Source organism: Monodon monoceros, unplaced genomic scaffold (genome assembly GCF_005190385.1).
Source record: "Monodon monoceros isolate NGI ecotype Baffin Bay Population unplaced genomic scaffold, NGI_Narwhal_1 Super_Scaffold_18, whole genome shotgun sequence".
NCBI classification, from domain to species: Eukaryota; Metazoa; Chordata; class Mammalia; order Artiodactyla; family Monodontidae; genus Monodon; species Monodon monoceros.
In genome coordinates this window covers 98317557-98333861 of record NW_021703774.1, presented here as the reverse complement: position 1 = coordinate 98333861, position 16305 = coordinate 98317557, and the positions used below count along the sequence as shown (strand labels likewise).

Here is a 16305-nt window from a genome sequence, read left to right as displayed (position 1 = left end):
TGTGACCATGTTCCATATCACTGTTGTCTATTCTGTGATTCTTGTATTGTTTTCTCCTCCACTTGGAGCTGTTTCTTTGACTTCTGTACTTTTGGTCCACTGTTATAAATTCCTCTTCTGTCTCTTTCTGACTTAGGGTATTCTAAGTTAGACTTGGCTTTTTCTCATTTATTTTGTCTTTCTATCATTTTTTAACATTGTTTTATTTTGTTTTTTAATTCAACAAACATCCATCACTTCTTTGTAACATCTGATTGTTTTCTATCCATCTGGCTTACTTGAAAATAAAGATTCCTTTCTCCTGCAAAGAGGCATGATAAAACTGAGACTTGGCCATCACAAATTAATGTGTCCTACTTTATGATCAGTGTGCCTTTTGGGTTACCTAATAATCAAATAATGTAAGCTTCTTTGAGATAGGAGATTTTATATCTTATTCCTTTATAAACTCCCTCAGCAATGGCATATTTATATAGACTGGAGAAGCCCTAAGAAATAACTACTTGTAGGTTATAATGTGGGCATTAAAATAGTACTTTGTAACTTACTAAAATTTTTACCTTTTCAGTAAGCGAGCATATTTTAATGTTTAAAGAAGCCTAAGTAAATCTTCATAAACAGCATACTTTCATGTAATCTCTCTTTTATTTAAATCATATTTATGTGTAGAATATTTTGATGTTTTATTATAGTAAATTCATAGGAAGTAGGATTTATCAAGAAGTGATATTTCTGGGGGAATACTTTTATTGGTAATGATATGGTGGTTCAAAGCATTCGTTGCCCCAGTAAAGCAATCCAGGATCCTCAATAATAGAGTGTTGTTGGGACTTCCCTTGTGGTTCAGTGGTTAAGAATCCACCTGCCAGTGCAGGGGACACTGGTTCCAGCCCTGGTCCAGGAAGATCCCACATGCCGTGGAGCAGCTAAGCCCGTGCTCCACAGCTACTGAAGCCTGTCCCTAGAGCCCATGCTCTGCAACAAGAGAAGCCACCACAATGAGAAGCACACTGCAACAAAGAGTAGCCCCCGCTCACCACAACCAAAGAAAGCCTGTGCGCAGCAATGAAGACCCAACGTAACCAAAAATAAATAAATAAAATAAATTTATATTTAAAAAATTGAAAAATAGAGTGTTATTAAGAACTTAATAACTGGTTTTCAGTGAAAGGAACCCTTGGCTTTTAGTCTTAATTCAACCCAGAAAAAAAAAATACACGTTTTTACAAATCTTTAATTTGGAAAAATTATCACTGGCTTACCATGGCTGATGTCATAATTGGAAGTTTTGTCCAACATTATCAAAAGCCACGGAGTAAAGAAAAGTTAATGCTGAGTCTCAGACATTTGTGCATAGAAGAGTACCTAAGGATTTCAGTAACTCTAGTTACTATTTATACACATCATTACAAACTTGGTTTTGAGGTTTCCCGGCATGTTGCACCAAGTAATGTGGAGGGGTATTGGATATCAGTGAAAGCCCCAGTAAGCAGTTAGGTGCAGAGAGCAGTACATGTGGCTAACATTACCTAAATAAATCAGAGTGCTAGGGAACCATTTAATTAATCATTCTCTGGACTTGAAGGTGCTCCTAGGGAAACACTTTTATAGTAGAGTACAATTATTATGTATAATGTATTACTAGGAATATTCACTATATTCAATTTTATAGGAAAAAGAAATATGTATTTAGAAGAAGTCCATCAAAATAACTCTTTAAAATAATTTCTCAGAAAAAAAAGACAAATATCTGGAAAAGTCATTCAGAATAGCTCATTCTCTAATATACAACATAAAATTTACCATTTTAACTATTTTGAAGTATACAGTTCAGTGGCATTAAGTACATTTAGTGTGTTGTGCAACCATCACCTCTATCTTCAGAACTTTTTCATCACAGCAAAGAGAAACTCTGTACCCATTAAACAGTAACTCGTTTCTCCCCACCCCTTAGTCCCTGGTAACCTCTGTTCTACTTTCTGTCTCACTGAATTTGCCTATTCTGGGTACCTCATGTGAATGGAATCATAACATTTGTCCTTTTGTGTCTGGCATATCTCACTTAGCATCGTGTCTTCAGGTTCATTCACGTTGTGGCATGTAGCAGAATTTCATTCCTTTTAAGGCTGAATAATAATATTCCATTGTATGTATATGCCACATTTTGTTTATTCATTTATCCACTTGGGTTGCTTCCACTTTCGACTATTTTGAATAACGCAGAAGGCTCTGCATTCCATCAGAAAAAGTTCTTTCAGTGGCTTACAGCACCCTATAGTGTTTACCTGCCGTTACCCTGCCACCACCTCTGACCTCTCTGAGCTCATTTCCTACTACTCTTCCCTCCTGCTCATTCTTCTTCAGCAGAATCCTTTCTGGTTTTTGAATACGACGGGTACATTCCTGCTTCAGCCTTTGTAGCTACTTTTTGTGGGTAGGGTTGGGACTGCAACAGTCCCTCCAGATAAACTTCTGGTTTACTCTTTCTTTCACAGCTTTGCCCAGTTGTCATTTTCAGTGAGGCCTGGCCTGACCACCTTAAAAATGCAACCCACCCCCCCCCCACAGTTTTTTTTTACCTTTATCTATTTTTTCCCTGTAGCACTTATTTTCTAACATACTGTTTAATTTACTTATTTATTATGCATGTTCCTTATTGTATATCTCTCCCACTAGAATGTGTACTGGTAAGGGTAAGGATTTTGTTGTGTTTTTTTGTTGTTCTTTGGGTTTCTTTGGTCTCTTTTACTCACTAATGTAGCTGCATTGCCTCGAACAGAGCCAGACACTGAGTATTCAATACATATTCATTGAATTAAAAAATAGGAACCTAAGGCTCAACAGTTTAAAAAAGGCAGGTTCCACAGCCAGGGTAACTCATATCTCTCTGTTGTCTTTTTCTGCTGTGATACATTGCTGTGTGAGCTACAATTATGACTCAGGTTTTTTGATTCATCGCCAGGTTGATTAACTCAGATAAGACCATAAGCTTAGAAATCAACCACTGTTGACATTTTTCATTTAACTTTACGTTGTTGCAGAGCAATTTGGTGGCACTTACAAATATTTATAATACATATGTACTTTGATACAATACATAATTTCTAAGAATCTGATCTGTAGAAGTATTTCTCACCAGTGCATCAGTTTGCACTCTCAGAGCTTCATTGCAGTATTATTAAAAGAGCAAGCAAAATGCAGATGACCTAAATATTTAACAAAAGGAGAGTATTTAAATACGTTATGATACATCCTTACTATGGAATACACTGCAGGCATTAAGAGAGGAATGGGGAGAATCTGAATATACTGACCTGAAAGAATATCTCTGATATATTGTTTGTTTGTTTATTTATTTTAAATTTTATTTTATTTTTATACAGCAGGTTCTTATTAGTTATCTCTTTTATACATATTAGTGTATATATGTCAATCCCAATCTCCCATTTCATACCACCACCACCCTGCCCCCCACCCCTGCCCCCCACCTCCGTTTCCCTCACCTTGGTGTCCATACGTTTGTTCTCTTCATCTGTGTCTCTATTTCTGCCATGCAAACCAGTTCATCTGCACCATTTTTCTAGATTCCACATATATGCATTAATATACGATACTTGTTTTTCTCTTTCTGACTTACTTCACTCTGTATGACAGTCTCCAGGTCCATCCACGTCTCGACAAATGACCCAATTTCGTTCCTTTTTCTGGCTGAGTAATATTCCATTGTATATATGTACCACAGCTTCTTTATCCATTCGCCTGTTCATGGGCATTTAGGTTGCTTCCATGACCTTACTATTGTAAATAGTGCTGCAGTGAGCATTGTGGTGCATGTGTCTTTTTGAATTATGGTTTTCTCTGGCTATCTGCCCAGTAGTGGGATTGCTGGGTCATATGGTAATTCTATTTTTAATTTTTTAAGGATCATCCATGCTGTTCTCTATAGTGGCTGTATCAATTTACATTCCCACCAACAGTGCGAGAAGGTTCCCTTTTCTCCACACCCTCTCCAGCGTTTGTTGTTTGTGGATTTTCTGATGATGCCCATTCTAACTGGTGTGAGGTGATAACTCATTGTAGTTTTGATTTGCATTTCTCTAATAATTAGTAACGTTGAGCAGCTTTTCATGTGCCTCTTGGGCATCTGTATGTCTTCTTTGGAGAAATGTCTATTTAGGTCTTCTGCCCATTTTTTGATTGGGTTGTTTGTTCTTTTTAATACTGAGCTGCATGAGCTGTTTATGTAGTTTGGAGATTAATCCTTTGTCCATTGATTTATTTGCAAATATTTTCTCCCATTCTGAGGGTTGTCTTTTTGTCTTGTTTATAGTTTCCTTTGCTGTGCAAAAGCTTTGACGTTTCATTAGATCCCATTTCTTGATTTTTGTTTTTATTTCCATTACTCTAGGAGGTGGATAAAAAAAGATCTTGCTGTGATTTATTTCAAGAGTCTTCTTCCTGTGTTTTCCTCTAACAGTTTTATAGTGTCTGGTCTTAAATTTAGGTCTTTAATCCATTTTGAGTTTATTTTTTGTGTATCGTGTTAGGGAGTGTTCTAATTTCATTCTTTTACATGTAGCTGTCCAGTTTTCCCAGCACCAATTATTGAAGAGGTTGTCTTTTCTCTATTATATGTCCTTGCCTCCTTTGTCGTAGATTAGTTGACCATAGGTGCATGGGTTTATCTCTGGGCTTTCTATCCTGTTCCACTGATCTATATTCTGTTTCTGTGCTAATACTATATTGTCTTTATTTTATTTTATTTTTAATTTTTGGCTGTGTTGGGTCTCCATTGCTGTGCACGGGCTTTCTCTAGTTGCGGTGAGCCAGGGCTACTCTTCGTTACTGTGTGCGGGCTCCTCATTGTCGTGGCTTCTCTTGTTGCAGACGCGGGCTCTAGGCGCGCAGGTTTCAGTAGTTGTGGCACGTGGGCTCAGTAGTTGTGGCTTGCGGGCTCTCGAGCTCAGGCTCAGTAGTTGTGGCGCATGGGCTTCGTTGCTCCGCGGTATGTGAGATCTTCCTGGGCCAGACTCGAACCCGTGTCCCTTACATTGGCAGGCAGATTCTTAACCACTGTGCCACCAGGGAAGCCCCTACCATATTGTCTTGATTACTGTAGCTTTGTGATATAGTCTGAAGTCAGGGAGTGTGATTCCTCCAGCTCCATTTTTTTCCCTCAAGCTAGCTTTGGCTATTCAGGGTCTTTTGTGTCTCCATACAAATTTTAAGATTTTTTTGTTCTAGTCCTGTAAAAAATGCCATTGGTAATTTGGTAGGGATTGCATTGAATCTGTAGATTGCTTTGGGTATTATAGTCATTTTCACAATATTGATTCTTCCAATCCAAGAACATGGTATATCTCTCCATCTGTTTGTGTCATCTTTGATTTCTTTCATCAGTGTCTTATAGTTTTCTGAGTACAGGTCTTTTACCTCCTTAGGTAGGTTTATTCCTAGGTATTTTATTCTTTTCATTGCAATGGTAAATGATATTGTTTCCATAATTTCTCTTTCTGATCTTTCATTGTTAGTGTATAGGAATGCAAGAGATTTCTGTGCATTAATTTTGTATCCTGCAACTTTACCAAATTCATTGATTAGCTCTAGTAGTTGTCTGGTGGCATCTTTAGGATTCTCCGCGTATAGTATTGTGTCATCTGTAAAGAGTGACAGTTTTACTTCTTTTCCAATTTGATTCCTTTTATTTCTTTTTCTTTTCTGATTGCTGTGGCTAGGACTTCCAAAACTATGTTGAATAAAAGTGGTGAGAGTGGACATCCTTGTTTTGTTCCTGATCTTAGAGGAAATGCTTTCAGTTTTTCACCATTGAGAATGATGTTTGCTGTGGGTTTGTCATAGATGGCCTTTATTATGTTGAGGTAGGTTCCCTCTCTGCCCACTTTCTGGAGAGTTTTTATCATAAATGGGTGTTGAATTTTGTCAAAAGCTTTTTCTGCGTCTATTGAGATGATCATACGGTTTTTTTCTTCAATTTGTTAATATGGTGTATCGCATTGATTTGCATATATTGAAGAATCCGTGCATCCCTGGGATAAATCCCACTTGATCATGGTGTATGATCCTTTTAATGTGTTGTTGGATTCTGTTTGTTAGTATTTTGTTGAGGATTTTTGCATCTATGTTCATCAGTCTGTAATTTTCTTTTTTTTGTAGTATCTTTGTCTGGTTTGGGTATCAGGGTGATGGTGGCCTTGTAGAATGAGTTTGGGAGTTCTCCCTCTGCTATATTTTGGAAGAGTTTGAGAAGGATCGATGTTAGATCTCCTCTAAATGTTTGATAGAATTCACCTGTGAAACCATTTGGTCCTGGATTTTTGTTTGTTGGAAGATTTTTAATCACAGTTTCAATTTCATTACTTGTGATTGGTCTGTTTATATTTTCTCTTTCTTCCTGGTTCAGTCTCGGAAGGCTATGCTTTTCTAAGAATTTGTCCATTTCTTCCAGGTTGGCCATTTTATTGGCATAGAGTTGCTTATAGTAGTCTCTTATGATGCTTTGTATTTCTGTGGTGTCCATTGTAACTTCTTTTTCATTTCTAATTTTATTGATTTGAGTCCTCTCCCTCTTTTTCTTGATGAGTCTGGCTAAAGGTTTATCAATCCTGTTTATCTTCTCAGAGAAGTAGCTTTTAGTTTTATTGATCTTTGCTATTGTTTTCTTTGTTTCCATTGCATTTATTTCTGCTCTGATCTTTATGGTTTCTTTCCTTCTACTAACTTTGGGTTTTGTTTGTTCTCCTTTCTCTAGTTCCTTTAGGTGTAAGCTTAGATTGCTTATTTGAGATTTTTTTTGTTTCTTGAGGTAGGATTGTGTTGCTCTAAACTTCCCTCTTAGACCTGCTTTTGCTGCATCCCATAGCTTTTGGGTCATTGTGTTTTCATTGTCATTTGTCTCTAGGTATGATTTGATTTCCTCTATGATTTCTTCAGTGATCTCTTGGTTATTTATTAATGTATTGTTTAGCCTCCATGTGTTTGTGTTTTTCACATTTTTTTCCCTGTAATTGATTTCTAATCTCATAGTGTTGTGGTTGAAAAAGATGCTTGCTATGATTTCAGTGTTCTTAACTTACCGAGGATTTGTGACCCAAGGTCTGATCTACCCTGGAGAATGTTCCATATGCACTTGAAAGTGTAATCTGCTGTTTTTGGATGGAATGTCCTGTAAATATCAAGTAAATCTGTCTGGTCTGTTGTGTCATTTAAAGTTTGTGCTTCCTTATTAGTTTTCTGTCTGGATTATTGGTCCATTGGTGTAAGTGAGGTGTTAAAGTCCCCCTCTATTGTTGTGTTACCGTTGATTTCCTCTTTTATAGCTGTTAGCACTTGCCTTATGTATTGAGGTGCTCCTGTGTTACTGCATAAATATTTATAATTGTTATATCATCTTCTTGGATTGATCCCTTGATCATTATGTAGTGTCCTTCCTTGTCTCTTGTAACATTCTTTATTTTAAAGTCTATTTTATCTGATATGAGTTTTGCTACTCCAGCTTTCTTTTCATTTCCATTTGCATGGAATATCTTTTTCCATCCCCTCACTTTCAGTCTGCATGTGTCCCTAGGTCTGAAGTGGGTCTCTTGTAGACAGCATATTTATGGGTCTTGTTTTTGTATCCATTCAGCAAGCCTGTGTCTTTTGGTTGGAGCATTTAATCCATTCATGTTTAAGGTAATTATCAATATGTATGTTCCTATTACCATTTTCTGAATTGTTTGGGGTTTGGTTTTATATGTCCTTTTTTTCTCTTATGTTTCCCACCTAGAGAAGTTCCTTTAGCATTTGTTGTAGAGCTGGTTTGGTGGTGCTGAATTCGCTTAGCTTTTGCTTGTCTGTGAAGCTTTTGATTTCTCCACTGAATCTGAATGAAATCCTTGCCAGGGAAGTAATCTTAGTTGTACTTTAGATATATCATGCCACTCCCTTCTGGCTTGTAGAGTTTCTGCTGAGAAATCAGCTGTTAATCTTATGGGAGTTCTCTTGTATTTTTCATTTTTCCCTTGTTGCTTTTAATAATTTTTCTTTGTCTTTAATTTTTGCCAGTTTGATTATTATGTGTCTTGGCATGTTTCTCCTTGGGTTTATCCTGTGTGGGACTCTCTTCACTTCCTGGACTTGGGTGGCTATTTTCTTTCCCATGTTAAGGAAAGTTTTAGACTCTAATCTCTTCAGATATTTTCTCGGGTCCTTTCTCTCTCTCTTCTTCTTCTTCTTGGGACCCCTGTAATGTGAATGTTCATGTGTTTAATGTTGTCCCAGAGGTCTCTCAGTCTGTCTTCATTTCTGTTCATTCTGTTTTCTTTATTCTGTTCCACAGCAGTGAATCCCACCATTCTTTCTTCCATATTCTGTTCCACTGCAGTGAATTCCACCATTTCTTCCAGGTCACTTATCTGTTCTTCTGCCTCAGTTACTCTGCTATTGATTCCTTCTAGTGTACTTTTCATTTCAGTTATTGTGTTGTTCATCTCTGTTTGTTTGTTCTTAAATCTTCTGGGTGTTTGTTCTTTAATTGTTCTAGGTCGTTAATTGTTCTAGAAGATACATTTCTTGTATCTTCTCAATCTTTGACTCCTCCGTTCTTTTTCTGAGGTCCTGGATCATCTTTGCTATCATTATTCTGAATTATTTTTCTGGAAGGTTGCCTATCTCCACTTCATTTAGTTGTTTTTATGGGGTTTTATCTTGTTTCCTCATCTGGTACATAGTACTCTGCCTTTTCATTTTGTCTATCTTTGTGTGAATATGGTTTTTGTTCCACAGGCTGCAGGACTGTAGTTCTTGTTTCTGCTGTCTGCCTTCTGGTGGATGAGGCTATCTGAGAGTCTTGTGTAAGCTTCCTGTTGGGAGGGACTAGTGGTAGGTAGAGCTGGGTGTTGCTCTGATGGGCAGAACTCAGTAAAACTTTAATCCACTTGTCTGTTGATGTGCGGGGCTGAGTTCCCTCCCTGTTGGTTGTTTGGCCTGAGGTGACCCAACATTGGAACCTACCCGGCTCTTTGGTGGGGCTAATGGTGACTCTGGGAGTGCTCATGCCAAGGATTACTTCCCAGAACTTCTCCTGCCAGTGTCCTTGTCCCCAGGGTGAGCCACAGCCACCCCCCCCGCCTCTGCAGGAGACCCTCCCACACTAGCAGGTAGGTCTGGTTCAGTCTCCTGTGGGGTCACTGCTCCTTCCCCCTAGGTCGTGATGTGCACACTACTTTGTGTGTGCCCTCCAAGAGTGGAGTCTCTGTTTCCCCCAGTCCTGTTGAAGTCCTGCAGTCAAATCCTGCTAGCCTTCGAAGGCTGATTCTCTGGGAATTCTTCCTCCCGTTGCCAGACCCCTAGGTTGGGAAGCCTGACATGGGGCTCAGAACCTTCACTCCAGAGGGTGGACTTCTGTGGTATAATTGTTCTCCATTTTGTGTTCTCCCAGTGGTTATGGGATTTGATTTTATTGTGATTGTTCCCCTCCTACCGTCACATTGCGGCTCCACCTTTGTCTTTGGATGTGGGGTATCTTTTTTGGTGAGTTCCAGTGTTTTCCTGTTGATAAGATTGTTCAGCAGTTAGTTGTGATTCTGGTGCTCTTGCAAGAGGGAGGGCACGTCCTTCTATTCCACCATCTTGATCCCTTCCATGAAATTCATTTTGTTTACATCTGTATTTTGTACAAATCTTTATTTATACCTTTCCTGAGCTGTTTTATTATGGTATATTTCTTGTAAGCAATATATAACTAGATTTTTTTTAAGTACATTTTAAAAACCTCAAAAGCAAAGCAAAATAAAACATAATTCTTTGCTGACCTCCCCAACTAGGCAGGATGAGTCCATTCAGCACCCGATATATTGTTAAATAAGAACAAGTTGTAGAGCAGTATATATAGTACAATTCTATTTTTAAAACAAGACTGTGTTTACATACATAATTACTGTTTTCAAGAATTCAAGCTTTAGATATTTGTATTCTGATTGAGATTAAGTTGATATCAATCAGTAGTGATATTTAAGTGGGAAAAAAAGTGACTGAGTAAAAATTGAAAGTAAACAAAAATAAAAGGTCTCTTCATCCATACCCTCCACTGCTTCTACCTAATATCACATTTATAGACATAATAGAAAGCTTATCATTAGCGAAGAACTATTTGACTCTATGGAAATGTTCATTGAGGGTATATTCTATTTAATTAATTCATAGACTCATTTCCTTTCAGGTTCGATCTGGGGCAAACGTTCTAATTTGTGGTCCAAATGGCTGTGGAAAGAGTTCACTTTTCCGTGTTCTTGGTGAAGTAAGTAAAAATTGGCCTCAAGGTTTTGTAGTCTTATTTTGCTATATAATCTACCACATTGTGAAATTTACAGCTCTTCTTCCCCCTCCTCCTTTGCTTTTATAGTTATGGCCTCTTTTTGGAGGACGTCTAACTAAACCTGAGAGAGGAAAGTTATTTTACGTTCCCCAGGTAAGACCTTGTTTGAGTTATTTTATAATCTTTGATTTCAAGATCTTTTAACTTATTTTTTAAAAAATCACTTCTAATGATTTTTGCTCTGTTACTATCAGAGACCTTATATGACCCTTGGAACACTTCGAGACCAAGTGATATATCCAGATGGAAGAGAAGATCAGAGAAAGAAGGGGATTTCTGACCTCGTAAGGAAATGTTTATTTCCTAGACTTACTGAAAACACCACTTCAGAGTCTTTATCTTAATCAGTTAAGTATTTTAGATTTCAAGTAGTTTATCCTAACCTTTTGTAAAGGCTTCCACAGCCTAATCATTAATTATAACTTTCCAGGTTGAGGTAAGACGTTAACCATTTTGCTTAAATATGACTTGTTGAATGTTTAACCTTGTCTTTACACTATTGTTTGTTTTCTCATTGCCCTTGTCCTTTAATTATGTACAATAGTATTATTTTCTTTATGCCTCTGGATATATTTTGTCAAAATTAGTATAAATAGGAAGTAAAGAGTTTGTTTACCTTTGTGCCACATTCTTTTGTGAAATGTGCCTTTTTTAGTGATATTGACAATAGTATTATAGTCCTTCTAGTTTAAAAAATAAAGCAAGGTAGAGAATATTGGTTTATATGAAGCATGATTTCATCTTTAATCATTTTGCTGAAAGGTACTGAAGGAATACTTAGACAATGTCCAGCTGGGTCATATCCTTGAACGTGAAGGAGGCTGGGACAGTGTTCAGGATTGGATGGATGTACTCAGTGGTGGAGAAAAGCAAAGAATGGCAGTAAGTGTGCTCTGAAAACACTGCACAACAATGCAGCTGGTTGCATAAAGTCACTCTTAGAATCCAGCATTTTGATAATCAAGGCATACAGTTTTGTTTTAATCTTTTTATTTAGCAATTATTATAGTGTGGTTTAGTTTATATGATAAAAGAAGTATAGCTTGCATGTAAATTTGGAATTCTGAAAAATGCAAAAATATTCCTATGAAAGGAAAAGATGCAGATCCAATTATATACCATTAATCCGTTTTTCCAAAAGTTTGGGGAACTTTGTAGCACATAGGTCCTGGTTGGGTTATGAGATCCCTTTCAGTATTTTTTCCCTATAGACACCTCTCTGTCTTAGCCTGTTCTCTCTAAAGTAGCTGAAGGTATTAGAGATGTTAATTTTATTATCATTTTATTCTTTATTCTGTTCTTATCCTTTCCCACTATCATTATATTTATCCTTGTTTCAGGGCTCAGTATCTACTACCTAAAGTTATTTAGAATTTTAAAATTTTCCTAATATAAAGAAACATTTCAAAGCAATTATGATCAACTAAAGTTATCTCAATCAAACATGACTACAAAATGTGACATATTAAGAGTGATTCTTTGAGTACTCTGTAAAGGGGGATAACTTTTATTTTTTTATTTTATTTTTTGTAATTAATTAATTAATTTTTGGCTGCGTTGGGTCTTCATTGGTGCACGTGGGCTTTCTCTAGTTGTGGCGAGCAGGGGCTGCTCTTTGTTGTGGTGCGCAGGCTTCTCGTTGAATTGGCTTCTCTCATTGTGGAGCACGGGCTCTAGGCGTGTGGGCTTCAGTAGTTGTGGTGCACGGGCTTAGTTGCTCCACGGCATGTGGGAATCTTCCCAGACCAGGGATTGAACCCATGTCCCCTGCATTGGCAGGCGGATTCTTAACCACTGCGCCACCAGGGAAGTCGCAAGGGGGATAACTTTTAGGGAGTCATTTTCTAACTAGACATACCATAATTTGAGCAGATCCAGAGGAATTTTTTGGTGAGGGAGTGTTATAACCTTGTGGAAATTAGAGAAAACTGTAGCCAAGGAAAGATAGCAGAAGAATGGACTTATTTCAGAATTGCTTACTGTTTATCTTCAGGTTATATTCTACCTTTTGGTTACCTCCTATTCCATGATTGTTTTGCATGTTGTTTTTCTCCAGGTCATACCCATTCTATATGAACTTAATATCAACTTAATATTGTGATTTGTCTGGCTAGTGAGATTAATCTAGAGTGATGAATGAATCATAAACGAAAGAGGAGATATCAGCCATACTCAAAGTGGAAATTGGGCTGAAGGCATGAGAATTTAAAGTGATTGAGCATTTCTGGAATCAGTTTAGAAGATGCCTATAGAAATAACTGCAATTCAAGAAAACTAATTTACATTCCTATACCATGACTTCAAAGAAAATGGAAGGATAAGGCAAGATTCACAAGTGGACACAATGGAGACTCAGAAAGAAAAATAAATCTGCTTAAACTAAGGAATTCTATATGTTTGGTATAAATGTTACACAGAGGGTAGTTTTTATTAGAAGATACGAAATTTAAGGGTATGCCTAGAGGAGTGAGAGGTCATTTTGGAAGAATAGGGAGTGGGGGAAGGAACCCTGTAAAGCTAGATGAACCATGATAGAGCTGGGAAATGGGGAGAGCTCACCTGTAACATGGTTGCGTGGCCAAGCCCTTGACAGGGTGTGTTCTGTATAGGCCAATATTTGGAGAATTGAATGTGAAGTTTAAAAGAGAGCATATTGTTTTGCTACTTTAGAAGGGTTTGGAGGGAGATAGAAAAGGCTAATGCAATAAATATTAACATGGCTGAAGTTGGGTGGAGAATGTATGTGTATTCATTTTATTGTTCTTTCATTTTTTGGGTAGGATTAAGATTTTCAAAGTAAAAAGTTGATGGGAAGAGAAGACATAATTTTTATAAATTGTAAAAATCTATAATTTATAAATTATAAAAATTATAGTTTTTAGGAAGAACAGACTTGAGAGGTTTAACCAAAACAGTGAATCTATGAGTGAAGGTTGGTATAAAACAGATGAACCAAAGGAACTCTTAGGTAAGGAGAATCAGGATTTGAATTTGAGGGAATGGAATAAAACCACTGAATAAAGGGAGATCTGGTGAACACATTTCTAAAAGTCCCTTGAAAAATATCAACATAAATATAGGGGGAAATATTATTCCATTATTTTAACAGCAAAAAAATTAATTATGGTATGCTTGCCACAGAGTTTAGGATTAGCTAAGAATCTATTCTGTGCAAGGCACTTAGCTAGGTGCCTGCCTTTATAATCTAGTTAGGAGAGCCAGATATGCTCCTTTAATTGTGATACCAGGCAGGCAGTCTTCAGTGATAGTTACAAAGAAAATGCACTAGAATATTGATGAGGGAAAGATTGGTTTGGGATGGCAGGTCCCATTTAATTCTCTCAAGAGCCCCTGTGAAGTAAGGTAGAGATGAGGGAAAGACTTGGAGAACTTGCAGCTTACTGATACCAGATAGCTGCTGCATGGCAGAACTGAGATCCACGTGCAGGTGAGTCTGACCCCAGAACTCTTGCTCTTAACCAATACATTACAGTATACGGCCTTCAATATGCAGGTGAACTGTCTGACCAGTTCTCTTCTCTCACTGTGCCTTGAAGTCTCAAGTGACATGTCTTTTTCCCCCATTGTACCCATTTGTGTCCAGCCATCAGCTAGTCCAACCCTGGTCCAAACATCAGCCAGGGTTGCTCCACCTAATATCATAAATTGGGCTGTCTTATTTCTCTGACCCATAGTTTTCTTTTCTTCTCTTCTGTTCTTGCTCTTCCTCTTTAGTGATGGTTTCTTTATATTGAATTATGAAAAAGTATATATGATAGAAAAGTTGGAATGTTTATAAAAGTGTAAAGAAAGGCCCAAACCACCTTACCAGACATACCACTGTCATAAGATTTTGTGTTTTTTTAAATTCATTTTTGTAATTAATTCTTTTTCCTTTACCTAATTGGCAGCTGTCCCCATTCTTCAGACTCACTGAGGTCTCTCTAATATTTACCCATTCCTTCTCTATAATTGATCAGTTCCCTTCTGACTACCTTCTTTCCTGTCCAGCACAGACTTAACAATCCAGGGCCTAGAACATAGGAGGTACACAGGAGATATTTCTTAAAGGAATGAACAAATGATCCCTTCCCCTTAACTTCCTTTCCCACTTTCTGTTTTCTCATATTATTTAAACACCAATCCAAGAGCAGTTGTTTGCCTTGGCATCTCTGTACATTGGCTTCTGAGCACCGCTGGAAAAAAATCAGAGAATAAGATGGATTGGTGGCACTGCACTTCCATGGTTTCCAGTCTTACAGAGATTCACAGCATAGCTTGGCAATCCTATTACTGATTTTTGTCCCTCTGTCTCATTTTTCATGATAATCATTTGAAAACTACCAGTCTCAGGCTTTCTACCCCATTACCTACTCCACCACTCTCAGCAGAATAATTCCTCCTACTTCTTTTTTTTTTTTTTTTTTGGCGGTACGCGGGCCTCTCACTGTTGCGGCCTCTCCCGTTGCGGAGCACAGGCTCCGGACGCGCAGGCTTAGCGGCCACGGCTCACGGGCCTAGCCGCTCCGCGGCATGTGGGATCTTCCCGGACCGGGGCACGAACCCGTCTCCCCTGTGTCGATCGGCAGGCGGGCTCTCAACCACTGCGCCACCAGGGAAGCCCCCTCCTACTTCTTAAAGAAAAAAGAGATGCTGTTATTTCAGTTACATGACTGCTAATTTTTATTGAGTGCTAAATAGGCGATAGGCAGTATGCCAAGCACTTTACACAGGTTATCTCATTTCATTCTCGCCATAGTCCTGTGAGATGAGAGCTGTGAGTGTCCCATTTCACAGAGGAAATAGAATGTAGAACAGTTAAGTGGCTTGCCAGGCAAAGATATCTAGGAAATGTTAAAGCTGGTGGGGGGTGGGAGCGGCCTGTCATGCTCAGTCAGCAGTATGACTGCAGAGTTCATATACTCCAAAATCTCCTTGTATTGAGAAACCGAGTAGCTGACTGCATAGTGGGAGAGATAAAGACACATGATGAGAAAATTTCCATATAATGTGCTAAGTGTGGTGACGAAGGTATACAAAGCATTGCATGGGAACACAGAGGAGGGGCATTTGTGGAATGCCTTCAAATAATCACTCCTCTTAATAACTTTGCACTGGGCTGTCCTGACCTCCCTGCTCCCACTGTTAGTGGAGGATATGTCATCCTTCCTCTTGAGAAAGGCTAAATGTCTCCATCTATGTTTTTGGACCCTCCCTCCTCCAACTTTATCACATCCCTCTCCTTCAGTTATGCACCCCCTCCGACACCCCCCCCATATTTAATCTCTTCTAGTCCTCTTATAGAAAGATATTTTCAGGTCTCTGTGATCTAAAAAGCAAACTCTGCCTTAACCAAAGGTCCCATGTAGCCTATACCTTTCATTCTCTGCACAGCTGAACTTCTTGATGGTCTGTCCTTGCTGCTTCCCCTTCCTCACACCTCTCATAAATAAGATATAAACCCCAAGAAAGCTGTTTTTATGTTTTAGTCATTCATTTATCAAATATTTGAATGTTTCCTATACTATACAGGTGTTGGGTGTACAGTAGTGATTAAAACGGAGTCTCGGCTCTTGTGAATATTATAGCCTAAGGGGTAGACAAAGAAACAGACAACATACAATTTACAGTATGTGAAGAGCTGCAGAGATGTTACAGAAGGGACCTACTTGGATTGGGGAAAGGGATCAGGGTAGGTTTGTCTGAGAAGGTGACATTAAGCAGAAATTTGAAAGATGCAAGGAGCAGAGTAAGGCGTTTGAGACACAAGGAAAGTGACATGTGCTAAGCCTGTAAGACCTGTGACACATTGTGTCCTGGTAGTTGAGAGGAGAGAGGGTGGCTGGAATGTTGAAGTTAGAGAGTGAGTAGTAATAAGGTTGTGCGGGGCCTTGTAGACCATGGTAGAGAGTTTGAATTTTATTCTAAGT

General features: G+C 38.3%; 1 protein-coding gene across 1 annotated transcript in view; it reads left to right on the top strand.

The window, feature by feature from the left end:
* Positions 1-16305, top strand: part of ABCD3 (ATP binding cassette subfamily D member 3) — an 81850-nt gene that overhangs the window by 58545 nt on the left and 7000 nt on the right. The window contains exons 17-20 of the mRNA XM_029229259.1: positions 10220-10297; positions 10403-10468; positions 10570-10659; positions 11138-11257. Of these exons, the coding sequence (XP_029085092.1) occupies positions 10220-10297; positions 10403-10468; positions 10570-10659; positions 11138-11257 (354 nt within the window). The remainder of the gene's footprint in view (positions 1-10219; positions 10298-10402; positions 10469-10569; positions 10660-11137; positions 11258-16305) is intronic.